The following is a 22,745-nucleotide window of genomic DNA, read 5'->3' as shown; positions in this document are numbered from 1 at the left end:
GCCATGGATGTATAAAGAGAACTGGATACAGCGTTGGAGGCGGGGCCCCGTTCATTCCTATGAGAGTTGCTCAGTGGCGCATGAAGCTTAAATGGCTCGACCTTCGTCTGGAAAAGTACCCGGATCTTAGGCACATGGAACATGCGCAGTAGCGTCGTCACGGCTTGCGCTCCAGCCTCAGTCCGGGTCTCATTCACATGAACTGAGGAAGGGAAATAACTCTGGATTCGGTTATTAGTGTGTTTTACAACTTTAAAAACTAAAAATTTTAAATAAGGGCTAATAGAGTGTTCATTCTGGGAAGTTGATTCACCTAAAAAAAATTATCCTCTGAGTTACAGACGTCTCTTTCCCAATGTAAGTCTATAGGAAAAAGTATTTTTGGGTCCAATGCATCATGTGGTTTGTACAGGATGTCCCTCGTTGCGCAAATGACGACTCTAGTGACAATTTTCTCTGACCAGTCAGTGGTCTGCAGTCGCTTGGAACCTCGACCGAGGTGATACCAAAAAAAAGTACCAGGTACCAGGTACTGTCCACAACTTTTGCCAATGGAAAACCAAAAAAGAACTGTTTCAAGCTCAATGTGATGGACTAACTCAAGGAAGTATTGTTTTACTGAAATACATGGAATCCTGAGGCTAAAACATTACAACATGCTGTGCAAAATGGTTGATTTGTCGTGAGTGTGCAATTTAATAATCCAACTAGGAACATTTTTAATCTACAACAGGTACTGGAACAATCACTGAGGTAAGTTTGGAAAAAAAAACACCTCTCCTGCCAAACCTACTGCAGGAACCACTGTTTAACCCGCTTGTGAATTTTATTGGCGTGCATTTTGCCATCTGATTAACAAGAACACACCAATAAAAATATATTAACCTTTTACGAATACGTGGTAGAGCAGGCAAGTCGACCTTGCTGTGCATCCCCCCAGGCGAAGGAGTGGAACTGTGAGAAATCTGACATGCAGATCTAACTGCTGGCTCTCTGAGGGACCCGTCCACACAAACCGGACCGCCGGCTAAACCTTCTGCAGCGCGCGGCAGCTTTGATCAATGAGTGCACTCTTCATGCAGAATGACGGTATTACACTGTAACTACACTACAGCTCACAGCTATGAATTAAACACAACATCAGACAACATTGATTAACTCCAAAACCAGCAAGATCAATTTGGTTCTTTTTTTTATCATTTATTCTCTACAAGTAAAAATATCTTTTTAAAGTGCATTCGTACAATGTTGAGTTGGCACACGGCAGGTGTCTTCTCTTGTCATTTCTGGACATTCTGCTCATCAGTTACTGCAAACCCAAATCCACCCTGAACACAATCTGCCAGTGTTGTTTCCAGGGACCTTGAACAGCTCACTTTAGAATTATTGACATCAGAAACTTGAAATTGCAGTTAGAAAATCATCAAATCTTGAAAATGCTTCGCTGACATACCGGACACAGTGACATCATCAGTATGCACTACATTCCAATTGTCATCACTGTAGACCTCGAGTCAATCTTACACAAGGCCGGAGAAGCTTTAGATCTGGTTTCTAATGATCGCTGAATCATTTTTTTGTGATCTCGGGATAACCCCCATGGTTTCTCATGATTATTAGTGAACAATGCATGAGAGTGCACTATGCTAATTATTATAAATACCAGACATGTTGCAGTGATTACCTTATGTCTGAATCTTGAATGTTTTTATCTAATGATTTGAAGATGGATTGGGTTATGCCCGACATCATGAAATAATTATTTTGTGATGACGAGAAAACAAAATTTGTCATGCTGGAAATATTAAAATTGTCCGTGATCATGAGAAAATAAAAAATAAAACAATTACACCCTTGTATGGAAGCCAAGAGCGGCCCGATTATTATTATTTTTTTAACTCTCATCTTGAGATCATTATTTAATGTTACAATAACAAGTTCATTATTTTGTCTGAAGATAACGTGATACATTTTCTCATGATAACAGGAAGAAAGAAACCAAAAGGTCATTTTTTCAAGATAATTGAAAAAAACAAAAACAAAAATTCTCAAAGTAAGAAAAAAAACTGTTTTCTTGAGGTAAAGGAATAAATGTCAAATTCTCATGAGAAAAAAAAAAAAAGTTATTCTCAAATCATCAAAGATCTCATTTTCTCAAGATATTGGAATAAAGACCTTGTTCCAGAGATAACGGGATAAACATTCAATTTTCATGACAAAAATGATTTCAATCAACACCGCTCTGTGCTTCCGTACCAACGGCCTCTAATGCTTTTGTAAACAAATTTGAATGTTCCTGCATTTCTGAAACCACACATTTTTCAAATACAATTTCAGAGAATTTTACTTCTATAACAAAAAAAAACAAAAAAAAAAGAAACAACAAATCAGTTATGGCATGACATCAACTTTAAATATATGGAAAATTAACAAAATTGGCAGGTCCAATGCAAAAAAAAGATTAGGGTCAAAACCTAACCCATTTCATACACTGCAGAAATACTCTATAGCATAAACATTACTTTTTCATTCGAAAACATCTTCTGCTGTGTGAGCGCTCAGATCCAACCATAAATCTTCCTTTCATATCGTCCTTCTAGCAGTCACATATTGATAATGGCTTTATGTTTCCCTTGGCTTTATCATACAATAATGTGCTTCAGTGATTATTTGGCGACTGTTCATCAACCACAAACCCCTCAGGAGAAGAAAACTAGTCAAGAAAAGTGAAAAGGCAACAATAATTCAGTCATTGAGAACAATTTAGGGGCTAGTAGAACATCTGTCCATAATCCTTAATATCATAGATTGTTCATAACTGCAACAGATACTACTGAGTATGTGTTCATCACTTGTACTCGTGCTGAATTGTGACTCCCAACTATTTCATTCTAACAAGCTTCAGTCATTATGCAAAAAAACTATTGGGAACTTTATCTCATTATGAGAAAACCCATGCTTATGATAACACATAGAATAATTATGGGTAAACTAAAATCACAAAATATTATATGGAAGTCTTAATTTTGAGTTTTTTTCTTTGCAATGTTTCCAGGTGTGATGTGTCTCCAAAATATATTAAAAATAAGTGGATGAAATGGCTTAAGATCCATACAAAACATCGAAAACAACAACATGAGAAAATGTACAGTGAGGCACATTTTAAGTTATGTAAAGAATCTGTTTAGCAATTATGGACAAAATATAACCCGCAAGTTGGTCATGAACAGAGCAGATTAATACACACAACCCAATAATATTCCAAATAGCTGAGCATTAAAAAAATACATTCATCAAGAACAAAAATATAAAATATATTGAAATAAATGGCCCTATTCCCATGATTCACTGCAAAAATATTAAACACAGAAAACAGCTGAAATGTTGTCGGCATCAATGAAAGCTAACGGAACGAAAGTGAAATCATAAGACTTTGAAATCATAAGACTTTGAAATCTAAAAGGAACATTTGGGAATAGCCTTATTTGTGGTCGACCACAGTTAGATGACGAGATGTGGATGACTTTCATCTGATACTGTACAGATATCTCTAGTGAGAGACGGGCCCAGGGTGGGTTTAGCAGCCTAGCTCCATCTAATGTGAAAGGCCAGCAGTTGCCCCTGCTTCCAGTCTTTGTGCTAAACTAGGCTATTACCACATCGGTGTCTTTTTGTGTCTTAACACGTGAAAAAAAAGTGAAACTGTTAGAGGACATTGTGGGGCTCTCATTAGCTACGCTGTGGTTTAAGTTTTAAGAATTCTTTTTACCTGTACAGCAAATGAGGAAATGGGGAGCGACGGACAACAAATGTTCCCGGCTGTACTTAAACCAGGAGACGTGGCGGTTCATAGTCTGCAATTTAAACCTTTAAGCCACCAGGGCGGCCCAATAATACACATTTCTTCTTCTTCATTTGTCTATTGCGTCGATACCTTTCTGTAGCTGTGTTTCCATTCAATTGACAAGCGAATTTTATGCAAACTTTTGAAATGTCGCAAAAAAAGAAATGAGAATTAGGCGCGTTTCCATCTACCGGTTTGGAGCGAATAAACTAGGCTACAGCACGTAGCTACGTAGTTTGGTCAGAGGTTAGCGGTATAGGCTGCATGGCTGTAATCCTCCACTAAACAGAGTAGAAGAAGAGGTTGGGAACGGAACAAGTCGCCTTCATCGATGTATAAAGAGAACTGGATACAACGTCGGAGGCTCCCGTTCATTCCTATGAGAGTTGCTCAGTGGCGCATGAAGCCCAAATGGCTCGACTACCGAATGATAAAGTACTGTACGTGTACGAAATAACTCTGGAGGGGCTCGGTTGTCTTTGCAATCTAATTATCTACGAGAGAAAAATGGAGAGAGGTCTTCAGGAATTTGTTTTTTGGAATTTTTGCCGTTTCCATACAGCTTTTCTAATGTGATGCGCAAAAAATGAAGTGATTGGAAACTCAGCTCGTGACCATGTAAATGATGAACGTAATAGCGTTTCTCATGTACTGTAAACTGTGGGTTTTACAGCAAACAAAAGTGATTTCCCAAAATGTCTGATTTTGTCCTCTCCTTGGTAATCTCCAGACCTTTCCTCACCGTTTGGAATATATTGTGAGATTTTCTCAAGAACGCTTCAGTGAAAAAGTGATGTATGATTATTGCCCACGAGTCTCCCAATCTAAGCTACAGTATGTTTTGTGTGTGCAACCACACAGTCAGAGTGGGTATGCACAGCTGCTTTTGTAATGGGCATGAATAAGAACCTTACAGCTGTTCTGCCTGATGTCAAACCTTTGAAGTCATTGATCAAGTTCCTGAAAGGAGTGTAATTAATGTAACCGGGATTGATCGGATTAATTCTCAGTGTGAAATGAATGAGGCGGTTTGTTTTAATAAGTCTGTCTGACCTTCTTTTTTAACATCATCATCATCACGAAGCAGAGCAGCTGCCATCCAAACAAACACACCGAGTGAAGAGAGCCTTTGCTGCTGCCCGTAACGTGCACACCGCAGAAAAAGCAGCCAACGTTAACAGACTGACGAGACAATGAAAAAAACGTCAGCTTCATCATTTGACTAAGATGACTCGGTGGTCCCTCACTGGCCTACTGACTAAACCAGACACCACACAGTATATACCTTGGCCCTAACACACCAGGCCACATCTGGGGAAACTTACTGCAGAGCAATGGAAATACATCTCCCACTGTATTCAGCTGGCAGGAGTACCTGTGTAAAATACTGAGGTCTTTCTGAGAAAACGCTCCTACCTCTGTGGAATCGTGTGACGTTTTTCCACATGGTTATTTACTCTTGATTTAAGTATGGAAGAGGCTGGTTCAAGTCCAGCTCTGTAAAGTCACTCGGGTCAGAACTTTTTCACGGCGCACTACTGCTACTGATTGGTACTAGTATTTCATCAGGCTGCTACATTCAAAGGATTGTTCGACTGTAACACGTATATTACAACTCGCGTCTTACTTTCGTAGATTTGGCCATCTTTCCTATCCGTTATAAGCTCATCCTATCCAAAATGTGGGTCATAATCTCTGATTTGTTGAAGGCCACAAGCCAAAACAGGTTGGTCTAACAATAAAGTTGTTGTTTATACAGTATTACAAATGTTGCTGGAGAGTTTTTTTTTCCTTCTTCGTGCACCTTGGAAGTAGGTGAAGTTGTGCCAGAAATCCTGACTCTGCTAACAATCTCTCGTTGCACAGGAAAATAATAAAAGGTTGGTTTACGCCAACCTGTGTGATCATCTGACCACTTGTGTTTGTCTGGAACCATACGTGTGTTGCCATTTCCACCCATTAAAAAAAATAATAATATAAATATATATATATATATATATATACACATATACATATGTATGTACATACATATATATATATACGTATATATATATATATGTATATATATACACATGTATATATGTATGTATATAAATATACATACATATATACACATACATATATATATATATGTATATATACATATATACATATATATATTTATCCCAAAAATATATATGTATACATATACTGTATATAAATATACATATCTTTTTTTGGGGGGGGGTATTTTTATATTTTTGACTGGTGGAAATGGCAACACATGTAAAAAGATGAGTTGTAGGGCTAAATCAGTATCACTGTATTAATAAGGATATTTCCCCATATGGAAAATGTGTATAAAATGATGTTCACACTACAATTATCTGCATGTATCGCATCAGACAAAATTATTCAAATGTGCAAAACTAAATCAGAAGTAACCCATTTTGTTAGTTTTTAAATAAATTCTAGTTTTCTCAATAATCTAAATTTAGACACTCTACAGAACAATAGGATCATATATCGATGATATGACTGAATTATCTACCCGCCCGGTTGATGTGTTATTTTGCACATATGTGGGAATGTTTCATGATACGAATCTTGGTTCGTTTCCAATGTGATGTGTTTTAGACGTGCTAATTGAAGAGCCTGTTCCTTGTTAGTCAAACAGTCAATTGGCCATCATGGTTTCGGTTGACGGAGACAGTTGTCGTCAATTTGTGGTTTTTGCTTTTAAATTTTTTTCTTAACGTGGAATAAGTTATTAGTTCATTACTGGAAAGTTAAAGTCACATCTCCGATATAATATTCACAAATATGCTTTGGTCCTCAATAGGGCTGCAACTTTATATTCCAAAGTCGAACATTCGTTTGAATGTGGGGAAAATTAACTAGAATGAATTTGATGTTCGCTCAAAATTGTTCAAACTTGATTTGTTTTGTTTTGTTTAAGTGACAGCCCTAGTCCTTAATGAACACTAGACTTCTGTGTGACTACATTCATCTGAAAAGGTACAATAACTCAAAAATCCTCTGTCGAGCTTTTTATCACCTTGGAAGCATCCTGATTGGTCCGGCCACCCTGGAACCAACTACAGCTGGACAGACCAGCTGCGTGGAGGAGATTCTGTCACGGGCCAATAGCAAGGCCCTGTTAGACGGGCTTTGCATGTACACATAGAACTGGAGTTACAGCCAGGTAACCTCTATTTGTGTTGCTCAACATTTGGCAAAACTGGGACAAGCCAAACTCTTCACATTCAAACCATCAAAAGAAAGAGAAGCAGGAAAAGAACAAAGCGTTAAGTGGAACAGTTATGATAGAAACAGATCAGCGACTGCTTTAGTGTCAGTTCAGTGAGCCGTTGGTCAGTTTAGTCCATTCCTACTTCTCCCCCGAACTGTCAAACAGTGGCACTGACTCACCTTTTGAATTCACAGCGCCACTGCGTCACCATCCAGTCCATCTTCCGTTCTACCGTCTCTGACTCCAAGCGCAAAAACAATCTCCACTGCATTGTGCTTTGCCTCTTCCTCCTCCCTCACACCCCAGAGTCTGTGTACATGCCGTTGATCAGGTAGTCCACTTGGGTGTAGTCCTTCCTCCTGTAGCTCTCGTAGGCCTGCGTGACAAACAAAGCCACCGTGACCAAGAAGAAGAGCAGGCCGAAGAGCAGGACGGCCAGTAAAGACGCCGTGTCCACCAGCTGCCTGGTCAAAGCTGCCCCCGCTTCATCTACCATGGAAACTCTCGTTCCCGAGGTGACGGGCTCGTTGCGATCGGCGGGAGTGCTGGTACTGGCAACGGTTGTGGTGGTAGGCCCTTTGGGTAAAGAGGTCTGAATTGGTGGCATCCCAGTAGGTGGGGCATTTGGCTGTGGCGCGGCGGTTGGTGGTGGTGGTGGTGCTGGAGGTGACCTCTTTGTACCTGTGGTTGTAGTAATAGTGACAGTTGTGTTGGCTCTTGTAAGTGTGGTTGTTGCTTTTACCGTTGTTGCAGGCTGTGCTGCTACTGTAGACGATCTTGTTGTTGTAGGCGTTGTTGCTGCTGCTGTAGAAGTTGTTGTTGTTGTTGTTGTTGTTGTAGGCGTTGTTGCTGCTGCTGTAGAAGTTGTTGTTGTTGTTGTTGTTGTAGGCGTTGTTGCTGCTGCTGTAGACGTTGTTGTTGTTGTTGTTGTTGTTGTTGTTGTTGTTGTTGTTGTTGTAGACGTTGCTGCTGCTGCTGCTGTAGTCGACGTTGGTGTTGTTGTGGTTGTAGAAGTCACCAGTAAAGTGATTGTGAATACATTCCTAACAGGTTCTGTAGTTGTGGATGTACTAGTACCAGTGTTGGTGATGGGTCCAGTATGAGCAGCCTGTGGAGGCGAGCCTGTGGTGGTAGAAGGAAGAGGGACTGCAGGCTGAGGGACTGCAGGCTGAGGGACTGGAGTCGAGGACACTACAGAGTCCTTTAACGTGTGGCTGAGCGGGTCATCCTGTGTGCCTTCTGAGTTCAGTTGTTGAGTTGTTGCATTTTCACTGACACCATTATCACCTGTGGAACAAACAACTCCATGAATGACTAAGCTTTAAAAGAAAGAAAAAAACAAAACTTCAATTCATTATAAAACATAGGAGACCTGAATAACATTACCTATGTAAGCCTATGTGGGACAGAGGAAACACTGATGATAGCAGCTTTGTAAAGTATTTAGACACGTTTAGCTGACAATGATGTAAATTGAAATCTCCACCAATTGTCAATGCAAACAATTTTTCAAAATCTTTTTTTTAACTTATAGAGCATCAATTTGCCTCTTCAATGGAACTGTTCAACACAATAAATTAGCAAATAAACAGCACAGAGCAGCAACACAATAAGAGCACAAATGACATTCAAGCCTGATGTGTCTGATCGATGCTGCAAGCTGCATACTTTATGTTTATATACGTATGTATAGGTTTTGTTTTTGCCCTTTGCACGGCGTATAAATGCTGCTTAAACACTGAAAACATCACCACAGTTTTAAAAAACAGTTACCAGTTTTTGATTTTGAATGAATGAACAGCTGCATCTGTGCATAGCAGACATATTTGTGTCAGCTGTACCATGTGGCCACAGCTCCTTCCTGTATAAATCCTGCTCGTACTCACATGTAGCAGCGGCGCAGTTAGCTTGTGTTGTGGTGAGCCGGGTCAGGGGCTCGGCCGGAACTGGGTCCTTTTTAGGTACGCTGGAGGAGGAGCAGTCAGTGAGGAGCAGCAGGCAGAGGAGATGAAGACACACCGATGGACTCAGCTGGAGCGCTGAGGGATACGGGGACATGGTGGACTGGGGGGGGGGTATTGACACAGACTCACACACTCACACACTACCCCTGAAGTAACACACTCACATACGCCTACAGTGAATTTACACACACATGTGCACACTCACATAGGCACAGTCAGGCGTACACACGCACTATCAACCTTGCACACACACACAAGGGGTTCGAGGTTCAGCTGAAATAGGAGGATGGAGACCAGGAGGACGTGAAGGCAGCATCCGCTCTCTGGACCTACACAAGACATCAAGAGGAACACAACAGCAGCCGTTAGAGATGCATCGAATCAACATGGAGTTGCCTTTATTGTTGTGTCACAGTTATGTTATCATGTATTAAAAAGCCTTACAATAGATATGTTCAAGGATGCTCTCACTTTTGAGACTGGTTTAGTCTGGTGTTATTCTGTTTTGCTTAATATATACTACTATTTTAAACGTAATACTTTCTGGCTGCATTGCCTGCATTGTCTGTGGCATTCAGCCCCAGCCCATTCATTCCTAATGAAGGGGTAAATACAGTATATAGTTTCATATTTTATTAAAAAAAAAAGTAGCTGTTTCCTAAAACAGCTGGCCACTGTAGTTTATATCAAACGTTACTCAAACAGGAGGAAAGGGTGCATTTGTTCAGCAGCGGATTAATCCACATTTGGTGCTTTAGTGAGTATTTGGGGCAGCAGGACGGTGTATGTGGGATTGAGTCAAAATAAACTACAGTGTGTGTGTTGATGGTGATGAAGATGTCACCAGTGACACAGTGACGCTCATTGTCTTTAACAACAATGAAGCTCTGTGGCACAGAGGAGACGGATGGACAGACAGACAGACAGACAGACAGACTTTATTGATCCCTTAATGGAAAGTGAGGTGTTACAGCAGCAATACATCACAAAAAAAATGTGCATAACTCACAAAAACCACCATATTTACAAATCTCTATATACATACCAACTACTCTACTTCAAACTAGATAAAAGAGATAAAAAAATACAGTAAAATAGAATTAAAGATATGTCTCTGCTGTGCAAATTGAAAGTAAAATATGCGTTGTGCATTGCCGCTCAGAACAGAAGTGTCCTCTCCCGGCACAGAGGAGAGTCATTGTGTGTTGAGATATCGGGCTTTGATATACACACACGATGCTTGTTAGTAGATACATTAACTGTTGGTCTGGCTCTGCACATGGGATTTGTTGACAATAAAGTAAACACATAGAATATCACCACACGCATATTTAATCATAACATTCTTGATTGCTTATTGTTTGTCTTTGATTTTCAGAGACGTTTGCATACCGACTGTAATTCAGTTCACAGACTAAAACATGCAAAACCACCAGTATGGTCCTTTGTGTACAAGCGGACAGCAAATTACTGCAAACAAATTGCATTCAGCCCTTTCCCATAAAATGTAATGATAGCTTGGAGCAGAGAGGAGTATGGTTCATCACAGGAGACAGAAAGCAGCACCACAAGCCAAACATGAGGGATGACTGCCATCTAGTGTCTGAACAATGCAAGTATCTCTAAAGTTCACTTTATGCAAAGAGCCACAAGTGTATAGTTTTACAAAAATAGATGTTGTTTTACTCCAGAGTATTTTAAATTGAAATGTTAATGTAAACTGGAAATGAAAATCCAGTTGATGCAGTAGATGCTGTAGTTGGAACAAAATTAAAAGGTCCCATATTGTGCTCATTTTCAGGTTCATACTTGTATTTTGTGTTTCTACTAGAACGTGTTTACATGCTGTAATGTTAAAAAAAACAACTTTATTTTCCTCATACTGCCTGCCTGAATATACCTGTATTTACCCTCTGTCTGAAACACTCCGTTTTAGTGCATTTCAATGGAATTGCAACGGCACTGCGTTGCTAGGCAACGGTGTGGGTCCATGTTTACTTCCTGTCAGCTGATGTTATTCACATATACTGCAACAGGAAAAAAAACTGGGACACATTTAGAATGTTTACATTTAAACAATGTAATGGTCTAAATATTGTATATTTGTGACGTCAAAAATGGACAGAAATCCTAACGACTTGTTTTCAAACGCACAATTTCTGAATACGGGCTGTGTGTATTTCCGTATATTGAACGTTTGATAGTTTAACAGTATTTATACAGCACTTAAACCTGCTTTTATAAAAGACCTGAAAATCTCACTTTTTACAATGTGGGACCTTTGAGCAGCAATAGATGCATGAAGTAAGAAAGTGTATAATCTTATTTGTTTGTTTGTTGTAGCCTTTATAAGCCCGTTTTAAAGTAACACTACGGTGTCTTTTAATACAAGTCAAATAGCAGTGGTTGTTGATTGTGTCAAACCTATACATATACAAGGCTCTATCCACAGGCTTTGGTTCAAGTTCTAGTGCAATTTCTGCTTCCTATCACTACCTAAACTGCATTTACGGGGCCTTGAATTGGTGTCGGAGCTAAACAAGCGATAATCAACATTGCCTGTAGTGAAAGAAATCAAAAATTCTAACTTGTTGAACCCAAAATGGCCATAAGCAAACATCATCATCTAACCCTCTGGGGCGTTTCGTCAGAAATCAATCACTTTCTGACCTCACCCCTTTGGACTTGAACACGTTTCCTCCACATTAACATGTACGAGAGTGTGTTAGAACGTGGTTTGATTAACCAGAATAACCAACCATTCAGGAGACCCTCAAAGTTGACCCATATTGTACGACCACCCCTCCTAAAGACACAGATATCGTCTTCAAAAAATAAACATAACAAGCTTTTTTCATTTTTTAATATGTTATAAAATCGACATTCCTAATATCTATCAGTTGAGCAATAGCAGACTTATAGTATATGGCGGGTCGGTCAGTCTGACACATGAATCCTTAATGTTGCCCATGATTTTCTATTTCATCTCAAATATTACTTCAGCTTTCTCATTTGTTCGTTCTTTTTTTTTTTACTGAAAGACAGAAAATTCAAATTAAATGATATAATAAAGAAGCACAAGTCAGCAAAAATGTGTAGTGCAAAGTCAAGTGAAGGTGTGAAGATCTTTACTTTTTATTTAGAAGCCACTGGTCACAGGCTGGTGATGCTTTGCTCATCTCATCTGAACTTAGTATGTTCTTCCTGTTGCTGTGTATGGCTCCACTGAAGTGAGCACATCGTCCAAATCAGCAGGACTTCATCACCAATTGCAATATGTCATATGTCAATATTATGAGCATCTGAGGGATGAGCTCCTACAAGAAAATCTTGGTGGTAGCTCAACATGTCTTTAAAAATAAAGTGCAGTACATGAGTAAATGTACTTACCTACCTACCATATATTCAGAAGTCTGCTGTTGCTCAACCGTTAGTGGCAACATAAAAACTTTAGGAGATGTAAAGAAGTGTCTACCCTACAATATATTAATAAATGAAAAAATGAGTTCATGCTTTTTTTGCAAATTAAGATTTAAGGACAAAATATGATGCATATTTGTGTTGTGTCTTTAGGAGGGTCCACTTTGAGGGTCTCCTGAATGGTTGGTCATTCTGGTTAATTAAACCACGTTCTGACACTCTGTTATCGATTTGTGACAGGAAGCCCCTTCATTGGCGTGCCATGCAGAAAAAACTGAACAAGAGACCAACTTGAGTGGCACCACAGAGTGAGTACTGGCCTCAGCCTGACCATCCTGATGGAAATGTTCTGGCTCTGCCACTCGGTTACATGTTCATTGGTTTGATTGATGTAGCTCAGCTACGCGCTCCTTTAATCTTTAGTGTGCTTTCAACCAAGAATCCCCATCACATCTTGACTATTGTAGGTCAGACTAGCTGAATTGGTCAGCTGATAGAAATACAAAAAGTGGGCAGGAGGAGATGGAGAGAGTTGACAGAGGAAAACGGAGTGAGACAAGAGGATGACAAAGTCACAGAGGGGAGGAGAGATCAGGAAACATGAACATGAGAAGAAGGAGAAGAAGTGAATGGGAAGTATGAATGAACCGAGTGAGAAAGACGAGACAGGATCAGATACGAACAGGAACTGATAGAGGGGGATAAAGACAAAGGGGACACATGACCCAGTGCCAACAAATCCACATGGACCTCATCAATTCCAGGACAGTATACTGGCAGACACTATTGTCCATGTAGGCTTTTGCTTGTACAACTTATTTAGAAGTTAAGTTACTAATAAGAGTTATCCATTAAATAGGAAAGGCCTGCTATTAAAGCTACTGGAGGAGACATTAACGAGGACATGGTTTCATTCAGCTCAGCTCAGCACAGAGACCTGCCCTGAATGTCAACAGGCCTGCAGCAGCAGGACACAGTCACAGCTCGGGACAGTTCGGGACAACTCGGGACAGCTCGGCAGCCTACGGTCGCCTACGTGGAGAAAAGTAGTGAAGGCACGCGCTCTACATACACCGTCTGCCCACACCTCTGGACCAAAGTCTTCTTCACACATCCAGATGTGTAACGTTGCCTCGGGTACTCAACTCAACAAGACTTTAGGACATCCATTTAAACAGCCTACCAACCAACCAACGCATAACGTTATCTCAACAAACATCTTTATAATCCAGTAACTCTTCAACATACACCGTGACATTAACCCACATGTATCTGAATAACGTGAGTGTGTTGTTGTCTCCGTGTTATGATGCTGCCTGGTGGCTCAATAAGCAGAGGAACGGACCTCCAGCACACCGACACTAACATTGGTCCATGACATGTTTGTAACTAACATTACAGAAGTCTGCAACAGTAACGTTAGTCCAGATGTGTAACACCAAAGTTTAGCCCTCATCAGACTACTGCTGCTAACACGACAACATGTCAACAGTTACAACTCACACGGCTCAAGTTAACGGAGGGTGAGAGATGTTTAACATGTTACAGGTGGTTAACATGTTAACAGTAAACAGGGTGGACTTCATAAGAGTTCACGTTCATGTAAAGATATCTCCCTTTAACAGAGAACTCAGTGAACATCCACATTGTAGCCGAGCTAATGCTAACAAGCTGTCTCCATCAGGCTGGTTTATCTGGAGAATCTCTACAACGGTTAACTAAATACAGTTTTAATGACTTCAGAGACTCACCAGCGGTATGTTGTGATCCATTTAATGAAGCCAACCAGCAGACACACAGACAGACAGACAGACAGACAGACAGAGAGACAGACAGACAGGTAGCCAGCAGGATAAACTGAACCAACTCAATACTTCCTGGAAGCAGGCAAGGCCTGTGGAAGGAGGATGGGACACGGACAGAGAGGGGTCTACGACGCATGCGTAGTGTAACTGGAGCTGCGGTCCTGCGTTGCGATTGGTCTTTACTACGCATGTGTTGTACCCCTAAAGGTATGACGCGGTGATGATGCGTGATCATAGCCTCCTTCAATAGGCCTTGGAAGCAGAATATAAAGCGTTCTTCTTCTTTGGCTTCATTTCTGGCAGCGCAGACTCATCGTGAGCGTGTTACTGCCCTCTGCAGGGTCACAACCAACTACAACAAGATACCATTAAAATACTACTCTTGCTGAAGTAAGCGGCAATATCATATGCATAAAATAAAATTATTAGTAGTAGTATTATTACAAATTATAATAATAATAGGCCAATAATAATAATGATAATAACAATAATAATAAAAAATAATAGTGTTATTATTATTAGAATCCTTGAATTCAGAATGACTGCCCCGCCTCACCAAACAAACAGCAACAATACCTGAACAGTTCAGTTACAATACCTATTTCATTTCAACAAGGTGTCAATGTTCACATTTATTGAGGGCAACTTCACTCAAATAAAGAAAGAACAACCTTTGTATGTCTTATGCAGCATATAAGATAAGATAAGATAAGATATTCCTTTCTCAGTCCCGCAGTGGGGAAATTTGCAAACCTAAAGTGTCCTGTAAAATCTGAATTCATCCCACATCTATATATATATATATATAGATGTGGGATGATATAAGTAGTAGAATATATATATTCTACGACTTAATTTCCCAAAATGCCTGCATATTAGATCTATAAAGTAACCACTTCCTCTCATGTCTTGGTTTAGTTGTTTGTCTTAATCAGTTAAACACAGTAATTAGTAGGAGAAATGGTAGTATTGTTACTACATTATCATCATGTTGTTGTTGTTGCTGTTGTTGTTGTTCACAGTTTATTCATTTAGTTAGTTAATCCTTTATTTAAACAGGTGCTCTCATTGGATTAAAGTGTCGTTTTCATAAGAGACCTGTATACAAGAAAAATAAAAGCAGTACAAACGCACAAGCAAACACAAATACACAATACAAAAATGAGTTACAAGCAGCATTCAGATTGCCTTTGAGGGTTTTTAAAATGTCTTTATTTTTCCCATTTGGCCAGACAATGCTCTTTCAGGCACGTCACTTTCATTTGTAGAGCCTGATGCTCACCAGGCTCTCTCCTTCTCTTTCAGCTGGAGACCTCCTTGTGAATGTACTTCATCTTGAATACAATTACAACATTTCATTCATCACACATGGGTCTACATATAATTCATAAAGATTGTAATTTAGGCTAAATTAAACAAAATATTACATTACACTTCACAGATACATGTTTACTTTCAACTTAAACAAATGATACTGAGGCAGAAATGCATACTTGTCTAGCTGGACAATGAAAAACATTTGGGGTCTGCTTATTTGAATAAATTTGAAATGTCTAAACAATTGAATAGTTTTAGTCAATTTAGAATTTTTGAGTTTTAAGTTTTCAATCATAGTCAAATATGTTTTAAAATCAGTATCTTTAAAAAATAATAAAGCCATATCATTTTATGTATATAATATTTTGCAAGGATAATAATCAAATTAATCATAAAAATCTCATCTGCTGAAAAACTGGGATTGTTGACAGTGAGTAATATCTCAATCTTTGTTAGGATGATATCTTTTTCAAAATGTTTTGAAAGATTCTTCTGTAAATTAAACCAAAAAGAAGTAGCAAGAAAACAATCTACAATCACATGTTCAATAGTTTCCGATCAATAACTTATGAGCTCTGAAAAAGGACCTGAAAAGAGCTGCTGTAATGTAATTCTGTAAAAACGTCAACCAATCACTTCCTCGATGTCCGCTTTGAAAGAACCAATCAGATGTCTCCCTGCCTCCCTTGGCGTGCACCCGCATGAACTCAGAGCGCGTAACCGCCGCAGGTTAACAGGAGGATGGAGGAGAAAGCTCAGCCTGCAGCAGCTCTGCCGAGGTTACTTGTAACAGCTCGTCCTGCTAAAAAGCCAAAGACAAGAAAGACAGAAGCAGAAAAAACTGCGACTAAAAAGGCTACAGATAAAGCTCGAGCACAAACCCGAGTTTACATCGGGACATGTTTCCAGAGATGGAGACAACTGAGAGAGATGAAGGGCCTGCAGAGTGATGAACACGTTGCTGTCTATCTGATGGACAGGTACGCTTTGGTTTGTTCTTTTGGGGGGATTTGTTGTTTTCATGAAATATCTAGCCACTGTAGCTATTCAGGTAGTCATATACACAATGCTAACGTTAGCTTCCCTGTTGATCTAGACCAGAGGTCTAGTAGCAACCTGCAGCTCTTTAGCCCCTCTCCAGTGGCTCCCTGTGGATTATTATAAACATGGGAATGATGTAGATCTATGGTACGACGGAGTGTTAGGACCACATTGAGGAAATAATAAATAAATCTGAGATTTCGAGAATAAACTCATAATATCATGAGAATAAAGTCAGACGTTTTTGAGAAAAAAGTCAGAAGTTTACGAGAAAAAAAGTCATAGTATTGTGAGAATAAAGTCCTAATATTATGAGAATAAAGTCATAGGTTTACGAGGAAAAAAGTCGTAATATTATTAGAATAAAGTCAGAAGTTTTTGAGAAAAAAGTTGTAATATGAGAATAAAGTCAGAAGTTTAGGAGAAAAAAAGTCGTAGTATATGAGAATAAAGTCATAATATTATAAAGTAGCAATTTTACGTGTTATTTTATTTTTTTCTCTTAAACTTATGACTTTATTCCCATAATATTACAACTTTTTTCTCGTAAACCTAGGATTTTTTTTCTCGTAATATTATGACTTCATTCTGGAAATCTCTGATGTTTTTTCTCTCAATGTGGCCCTAATACTCCATAGTACATTTGCACTTTGGCACTCACTGCATTAGACTTACAGTATATAGGCTACTAATGTTTTGAGAATCCCCACAGATTTTTTTTTTGCCTAAATTGGTTCTTTAGATAGTAAAAGTTGCTGACCCCTGATCTAGGCTAATACATTAGCTATGTTTACACATTCCTATCTAACATAAGGCTAGCTACTTGTGTAGCGTTATATGGTCGGCGGTGTCTAAACGTGTCGTTTACATATTGGCGTTTAACAACTGTGTTGAAGCAGGTTATGTGTGTTGTTTTTTTTGTAGTTTCGAGAAGGATCCATCAATTTCGACGCCATGTAAACACGAATTAATGAGAACACCTCCCCCTGCTGTGTCAACTGTTGTTACGGAATCTCTCTCCGGCCGGTGAGTCTAGCGTGATGCAGATATGAACATGGCTTAGATGACCGTTCTCTTTGATGGGTAATAAATAGACAACACCCCAGATCCAATTGCCACAGGCGAGCCTACATTTCCAGAGGCATCACATGTCATGGTTGAGGATGACATAAATTGGCCATCCTGCATCCATTGCATATCATGACAGCCTGAAGCAGCTTGCCCAGTATCTCATTCTACCTGTCAACATGTGTCCTACTAAGGAGCCAAACAAGACGGTAGAGTGCCGGTCACCTGGACCATTCAAAGTCAATGTCAAGTCCAGGGGAACAGCTGCTGTTGTTGAATGGGTGAGTCTTTATTTGGCATAAAACTTCATTATTTACAGTTCTTATCATTCATGTGTTCATTATTCATTATTTTTTCTGTTATGTCTTTTTTTTCGACACTTTTTCTCAGGTGTGTCCTTATGGCCATACAGTTTTTAAATGGGCTTCCCAGCCAACGTTGAAATATGGCATGCTGGTTGGAGACTTCATGTTGGCCTTTAATATCCTGTTGTCAGGCAACACCTATGCCAAGATATCACTGCTATTCCGGTTTATGACAATGGGGACAGTGGAGAGGTCAACATTGTTCAGGATCCAGGACTCTTACTGTGTGGACACTGTGAAGGAGTTCTGGAGTGAGAAGAGAGCCGCAATCATCACCCAGCTTCAGCCAAAAGGGCCTGTTGTGGCACTGGGTGAGTTTGACAGACACACACACACACACACACACCAGACATACACCATATAAAATAATTATTTGTTCCCAAGAGATGGCATTAGTATGGCAGATGTATGGTGATACAAAGAGCAAAAACAGAAAAAAAGTCAAGTGCAGTCATAAAAAAAGTACGATAAAGTTATAAATCAAATTCAAAACAATGGGCACAAAATGTCCATTATTTGTTTACTGGTGTTACTCAATTGATTGCAAACTGATGCCAGGCTCCAGGGCTCTTTGTGTATGCTATTTGAAAAGTTGATAAGATTTTCTATGAGGTTTTTATTTTTAAGATATGAAGCGCTAGAGAGATATATTTCCTGTTTTTTTTTTTTGTCATGTAGTTGGATCATTATGACATGACCAATTTATCTCAGTTTGGAACACTGTATTTACCCTTGTTGCTTTCTTTTTGTTGTCATTTCTCTTTTTTTGTTTGTTCTATGTCAAGGCTGGGCAGCAAAGGGAGTGTGCCATTCTTCAGACCTGGAACGAGGATATCTGTAACCACTTTTGGTATTGCTGCAAGACTGCAGATAATAACAAAGATGTCCTTGTAAGTATTATAGCAATTTATCTATTTAGGTCTGACCCTTTTATTGAATATATTTTGTGCAAACTTTGTTTCATTTCTTGCTGACCTCATTACTCACAATTCATTTGTAACCTTTTTTCCTCAGGACATGTGGACTGGACTCCTCCAACATGTGACAGGACAACATGCGTGGATCAGCATGGCCCCTTGGTTGAGGACGACTGTATTTCAGGCTTTATCTGAGGCATTTCTCAAAGACTTTCAACCCAGTGCTGAAATGGCAATTTTTGGAGTTCCGGGGGAGGTTATATTAACGACGAATAAAATAAAAGATGTGTTTGCCTTTGCAACCCTTCTTGCTCGGAGAAGGATCTTGTGGGAGTGGAAATCGGAACGCCCACCGAAAGCTAAAATATTCCGTCAGAGGGTCAACCCAAAAATTCCACACAACATGGGACCCTTTAGTTTAGTATCTTATTTCAAAAGGCTTAAGACCCTTCCCCAAAATTAGGCAGGCACTGTAACCCCAGGAACCGCTCATTGAGAACCTCTACACACTAGAATGGGACTAGAATATGCATATATACTTGAACATCCACAAATTTGTTTGCTATAATATTAATTAATATTATTAATATACATATTTCAAAGCATATGTATGTATCTTTTCCTATGCAAAATGTTAAATTAATTAATCTGTATGTATGTTTTATTTTATTATTTTATTAATTTTTATTTTACTTTGTATTTATTTATTTTTTGTTATTTACATTTTTATAATCTTACTACTTAATTTTGAACCATTATTCCCTGTGTAGATATCTTATCAATGGGGGGTGGGGTTAATAATGTTCCTTTTTCTCGAATAAAAATATTTAAAAAAAGAGCTGGCTTTATAAACACTGACTTGAATATGCAGCTCACTTTATGTTATAGAGTTATTTTCTGTGCCAAAAAACAGGGACATTAAGTCATCAGAGACAAATTAAATGGCTATCGTTTAACTTTTTAAATCCAAAAGTACACATTCAACACAAGGAAGATGTGTCACTGTCACACAGTTATCAGTGTGATCAGTACGCACCTCACTGATGATCCACTAGACTCGCAGGGTGTTATTACATCAAATGTACCGTACAACTGTCCAGCCTACCATGCCACTAGTGAGACTGGCAAAACTAGTACTACCTGTATTACTATTTCTCCTCCTACCAACGTCTATTTCCACTGCTAAATAAACACGTATTACTATTAAACAGGTGCAAAACATGATAGTTGCCAGGAGAAATCACCCTGTAGAGCCTCCATCCTATTTTGTATCTAATTGTTTTCTAATTATTCTGAAACCAACCAACTAATTTTCCCTCCTGCTACCTAAAAAGAGTAGTAATTTTAATAACATACATAGGTAGGGCAGGAATTTGGCGTAAACTGCATTACTAATCTTAATCTTTATTGTACTATGCTCGAGTTCATTGAAGAAATGTTTATCTGACAAATGTGCTACATTTGAATCCATGCCCTAATAATCTGGGCTGCTCTAACTGATCTAATCAAGGATCCCCAACAAGGTCAAGTGAATGTGCTCTTCAATACTCTGAATTGAATATCAGGCCAACAGAAGAACATTTACTGAATTAGATTAGATTTCTTTAGGGAATAACGACCTAGTAGTAGTAGTAGTAGTAGTCTTTTTTTAAATTATTACATTACGCGCTGAAGTTATTACATTATTACATTTTTTTTTGCTGTTTATAATGTAATAATGTTCACATTATGAACAAAACTGCTCAAGGTTTTATTACATTTACATATACATTTAAATTATTACATTATGTGCAGTTATAATGTTGGGAGTTGCTACAAACAACCCCCACATGGCAATGTTAGGGCAGACCTATAGATATAGTTATAGAACTTCACTGACTGGACCGAAGTTCTATTACTATAGATATAGTACTAGAAGATGGGTCCAGTAGTAGTAGTAGTAGCAGTAGTAATAGTAGTAGTAGTAATGTTAGGGCGTACCTATAGTACTAGAAGTTGTGTCCAGTAGTAGTGGTAGTAATAGTAGTAGTAATGTTAGGGTGGACCTATAGATATAGTACTAGAAGTTGTCCAGTAGTAGTAGTAGTAGTAGTAGTAGTAGTAGTAATACTAGTAGTAGTAAGGTTAGGGTGGACCTATAGATATAGTACTAGAAGTTGGGTCCAGTGGTAGTAATTGTAGTAGTAATAGTAGTAGTAGTAATGTTAGGGCGGACATATAGATATGGTACTAGAAGTTGTCCAGTAGTAGTAGTAGTAGTAGTAGTAGTAGTAATACTAGTAGTAGTAAGGTTAGGGTGGACCTATAGATATAGTACTAGAAGTTGTGTCCAGTAGTAGTAGTAGTAGGCCTAGTAATAGTGGTAATAGTAGTAGTAGTAGTAGTAGTAGTAGTAGTAGTAGGACGGACCTATAGATATAGTACTAGAAGTTGTGTCCAGTCAGTGATACTGAGGGGAAATGACACAAAGTTGAAGGTATTTTAAAAACCTCCATTCATTGTTTTTTTTCTGGTTCTTGTCATTTAGTTGTTTGTGTGTGTCCATGTCTCATTGAGCACTTTTTAACTGACCTGTGCAACACAAATATCATTGACCTTTACCTTACTAACAGTAAAACAAACACAACTGCAGACACTAGTACTACAAATACAGATGCATGAACTGATATTGCTGGGGGAGGGGGGGGGGGCCCTGCAGTAGCCTGTTGACTTAAAAAGGCACTAAATGGAACCACTTATATAAAACACCTGTGTAACCTCCGAGTGGTGCATGTTGCATGTTGTAGCATTATGGAAGGAATGTTTGCAGAGAGGTGATGGACACGTCCATGAATAACTATATTGTGAATGCTGTCAGCAGACTGCAGCTCAGCTCAGCTCTGCTGCAGTAGGGAGGAGGAGGGAGGTTATATGAGGACAAGTCCCGCGCTCTCCGGTCACGATGTCTGATACCGGAGGTGCGACGGCCAATTAAATTCCGACGCTGCCTGAGGGCGGTCAACGTCACGCCCCCCTCCTCTCCCCCCCACTAACACATCTCTGGCAGACTGGCACAGACATTGAGACCAGTATCAGTAACACATTAACAGTATCAGTCCTAGCGGTAGACCTGTCTGTTGTCTCGTCCCTGCTGTCCTCCAGTCGTCGGACTATGTCTCTGCCCGCCGTGTCCCGGTTGTTGAGGAGCTCTCTGAGGACTCAGCTCGTCTCTGTGGCGAATGTGTCGGCTAAACCTGCCAAACACCACATCAGTGCAGGGGTGAGTTCAAGTTCACTGCTGACCATGACCTGACATGACCGGACATGACCGCAGCCAGCAGGGCTCCACATACCCGCCTCTGTCTATGTACGGTTATAACGTTCATAGGATCTATTCTCGGTGTGATATGACGGAGCAGTATTCAGCCTGCTGAGCGCACATTCCTCTAACTGCGTCAACCTTTACATTTCCATGCTTCACTAACAGCCTACTTAGTTATATCTCTCTATATATAATGTTGATTTTACTATTTTATCCGGGCACCTGCTGGTAGCCTTTATTTTATTTGATCAAATTAATTTATTATTGAACTCATTTGACAAGTGCGTCAACAGCTCGCCATTATTCCGCCTAAAGGCAACACGTAGACGCCTCTGCTATCAGCTCAGACATGAAGAGGAAGGAGAGATTAGAGAAGTGTTCACACATCCTACAGCCGAGCATGTATAGATATATTATATTATTATATTATACTATTATGTTTTATTAAAGCACTGCACAAGTTAAAGATGG

At 39.3% G+C, this 22,745-nt stretch overlaps 1 protein-coding gene across 1 annotated transcript; it reads right to left on the bottom strand.

The window, feature by feature from the left end:
• Positions 1–5,964: 5,964 nt before the first annotated feature.
• Positions 5,965–14,985, bottom strand: wu:fa25f02 (integumentary mucin C.1). Its single transcript, XM_037768325.1, has 3 exons — positions 14,212–14,985; positions 8,963–9,369; positions 5,965–8,363 (listed from the first exon to the last, which is right to left on the bottom strand). Exons 2-3 carry the CDS (start codon positions 9,132–9,134, stop codon positions 7,372–7,374), a joined length of 1,164 nt encoding a protein of 387 aa, XP_037624253.1. The 5' UTR covers positions 9,135–9,369; positions 14,212–14,985; the 3' UTR covers positions 5,965–7,371.
• Between the last annotated feature and the right edge of the window lie 7,760 nt (positions 14,986–22,745).

The sequence above is a fragment of the Sebastes umbrosus genome, chromosome 4 (assembly GCF_015220745.1).
Source record: "Sebastes umbrosus isolate fSebUmb1 chromosome 4, fSebUmb1.pri, whole genome shotgun sequence".
NCBI classification, from domain to species: domain Eukaryota; kingdom Metazoa; phylum Chordata; class Actinopteri; order Perciformes; family Sebastidae; genus Sebastes; species Sebastes umbrosus.
This window is presented reverse-complemented; position numbering and strand designations above follow the sequence as displayed.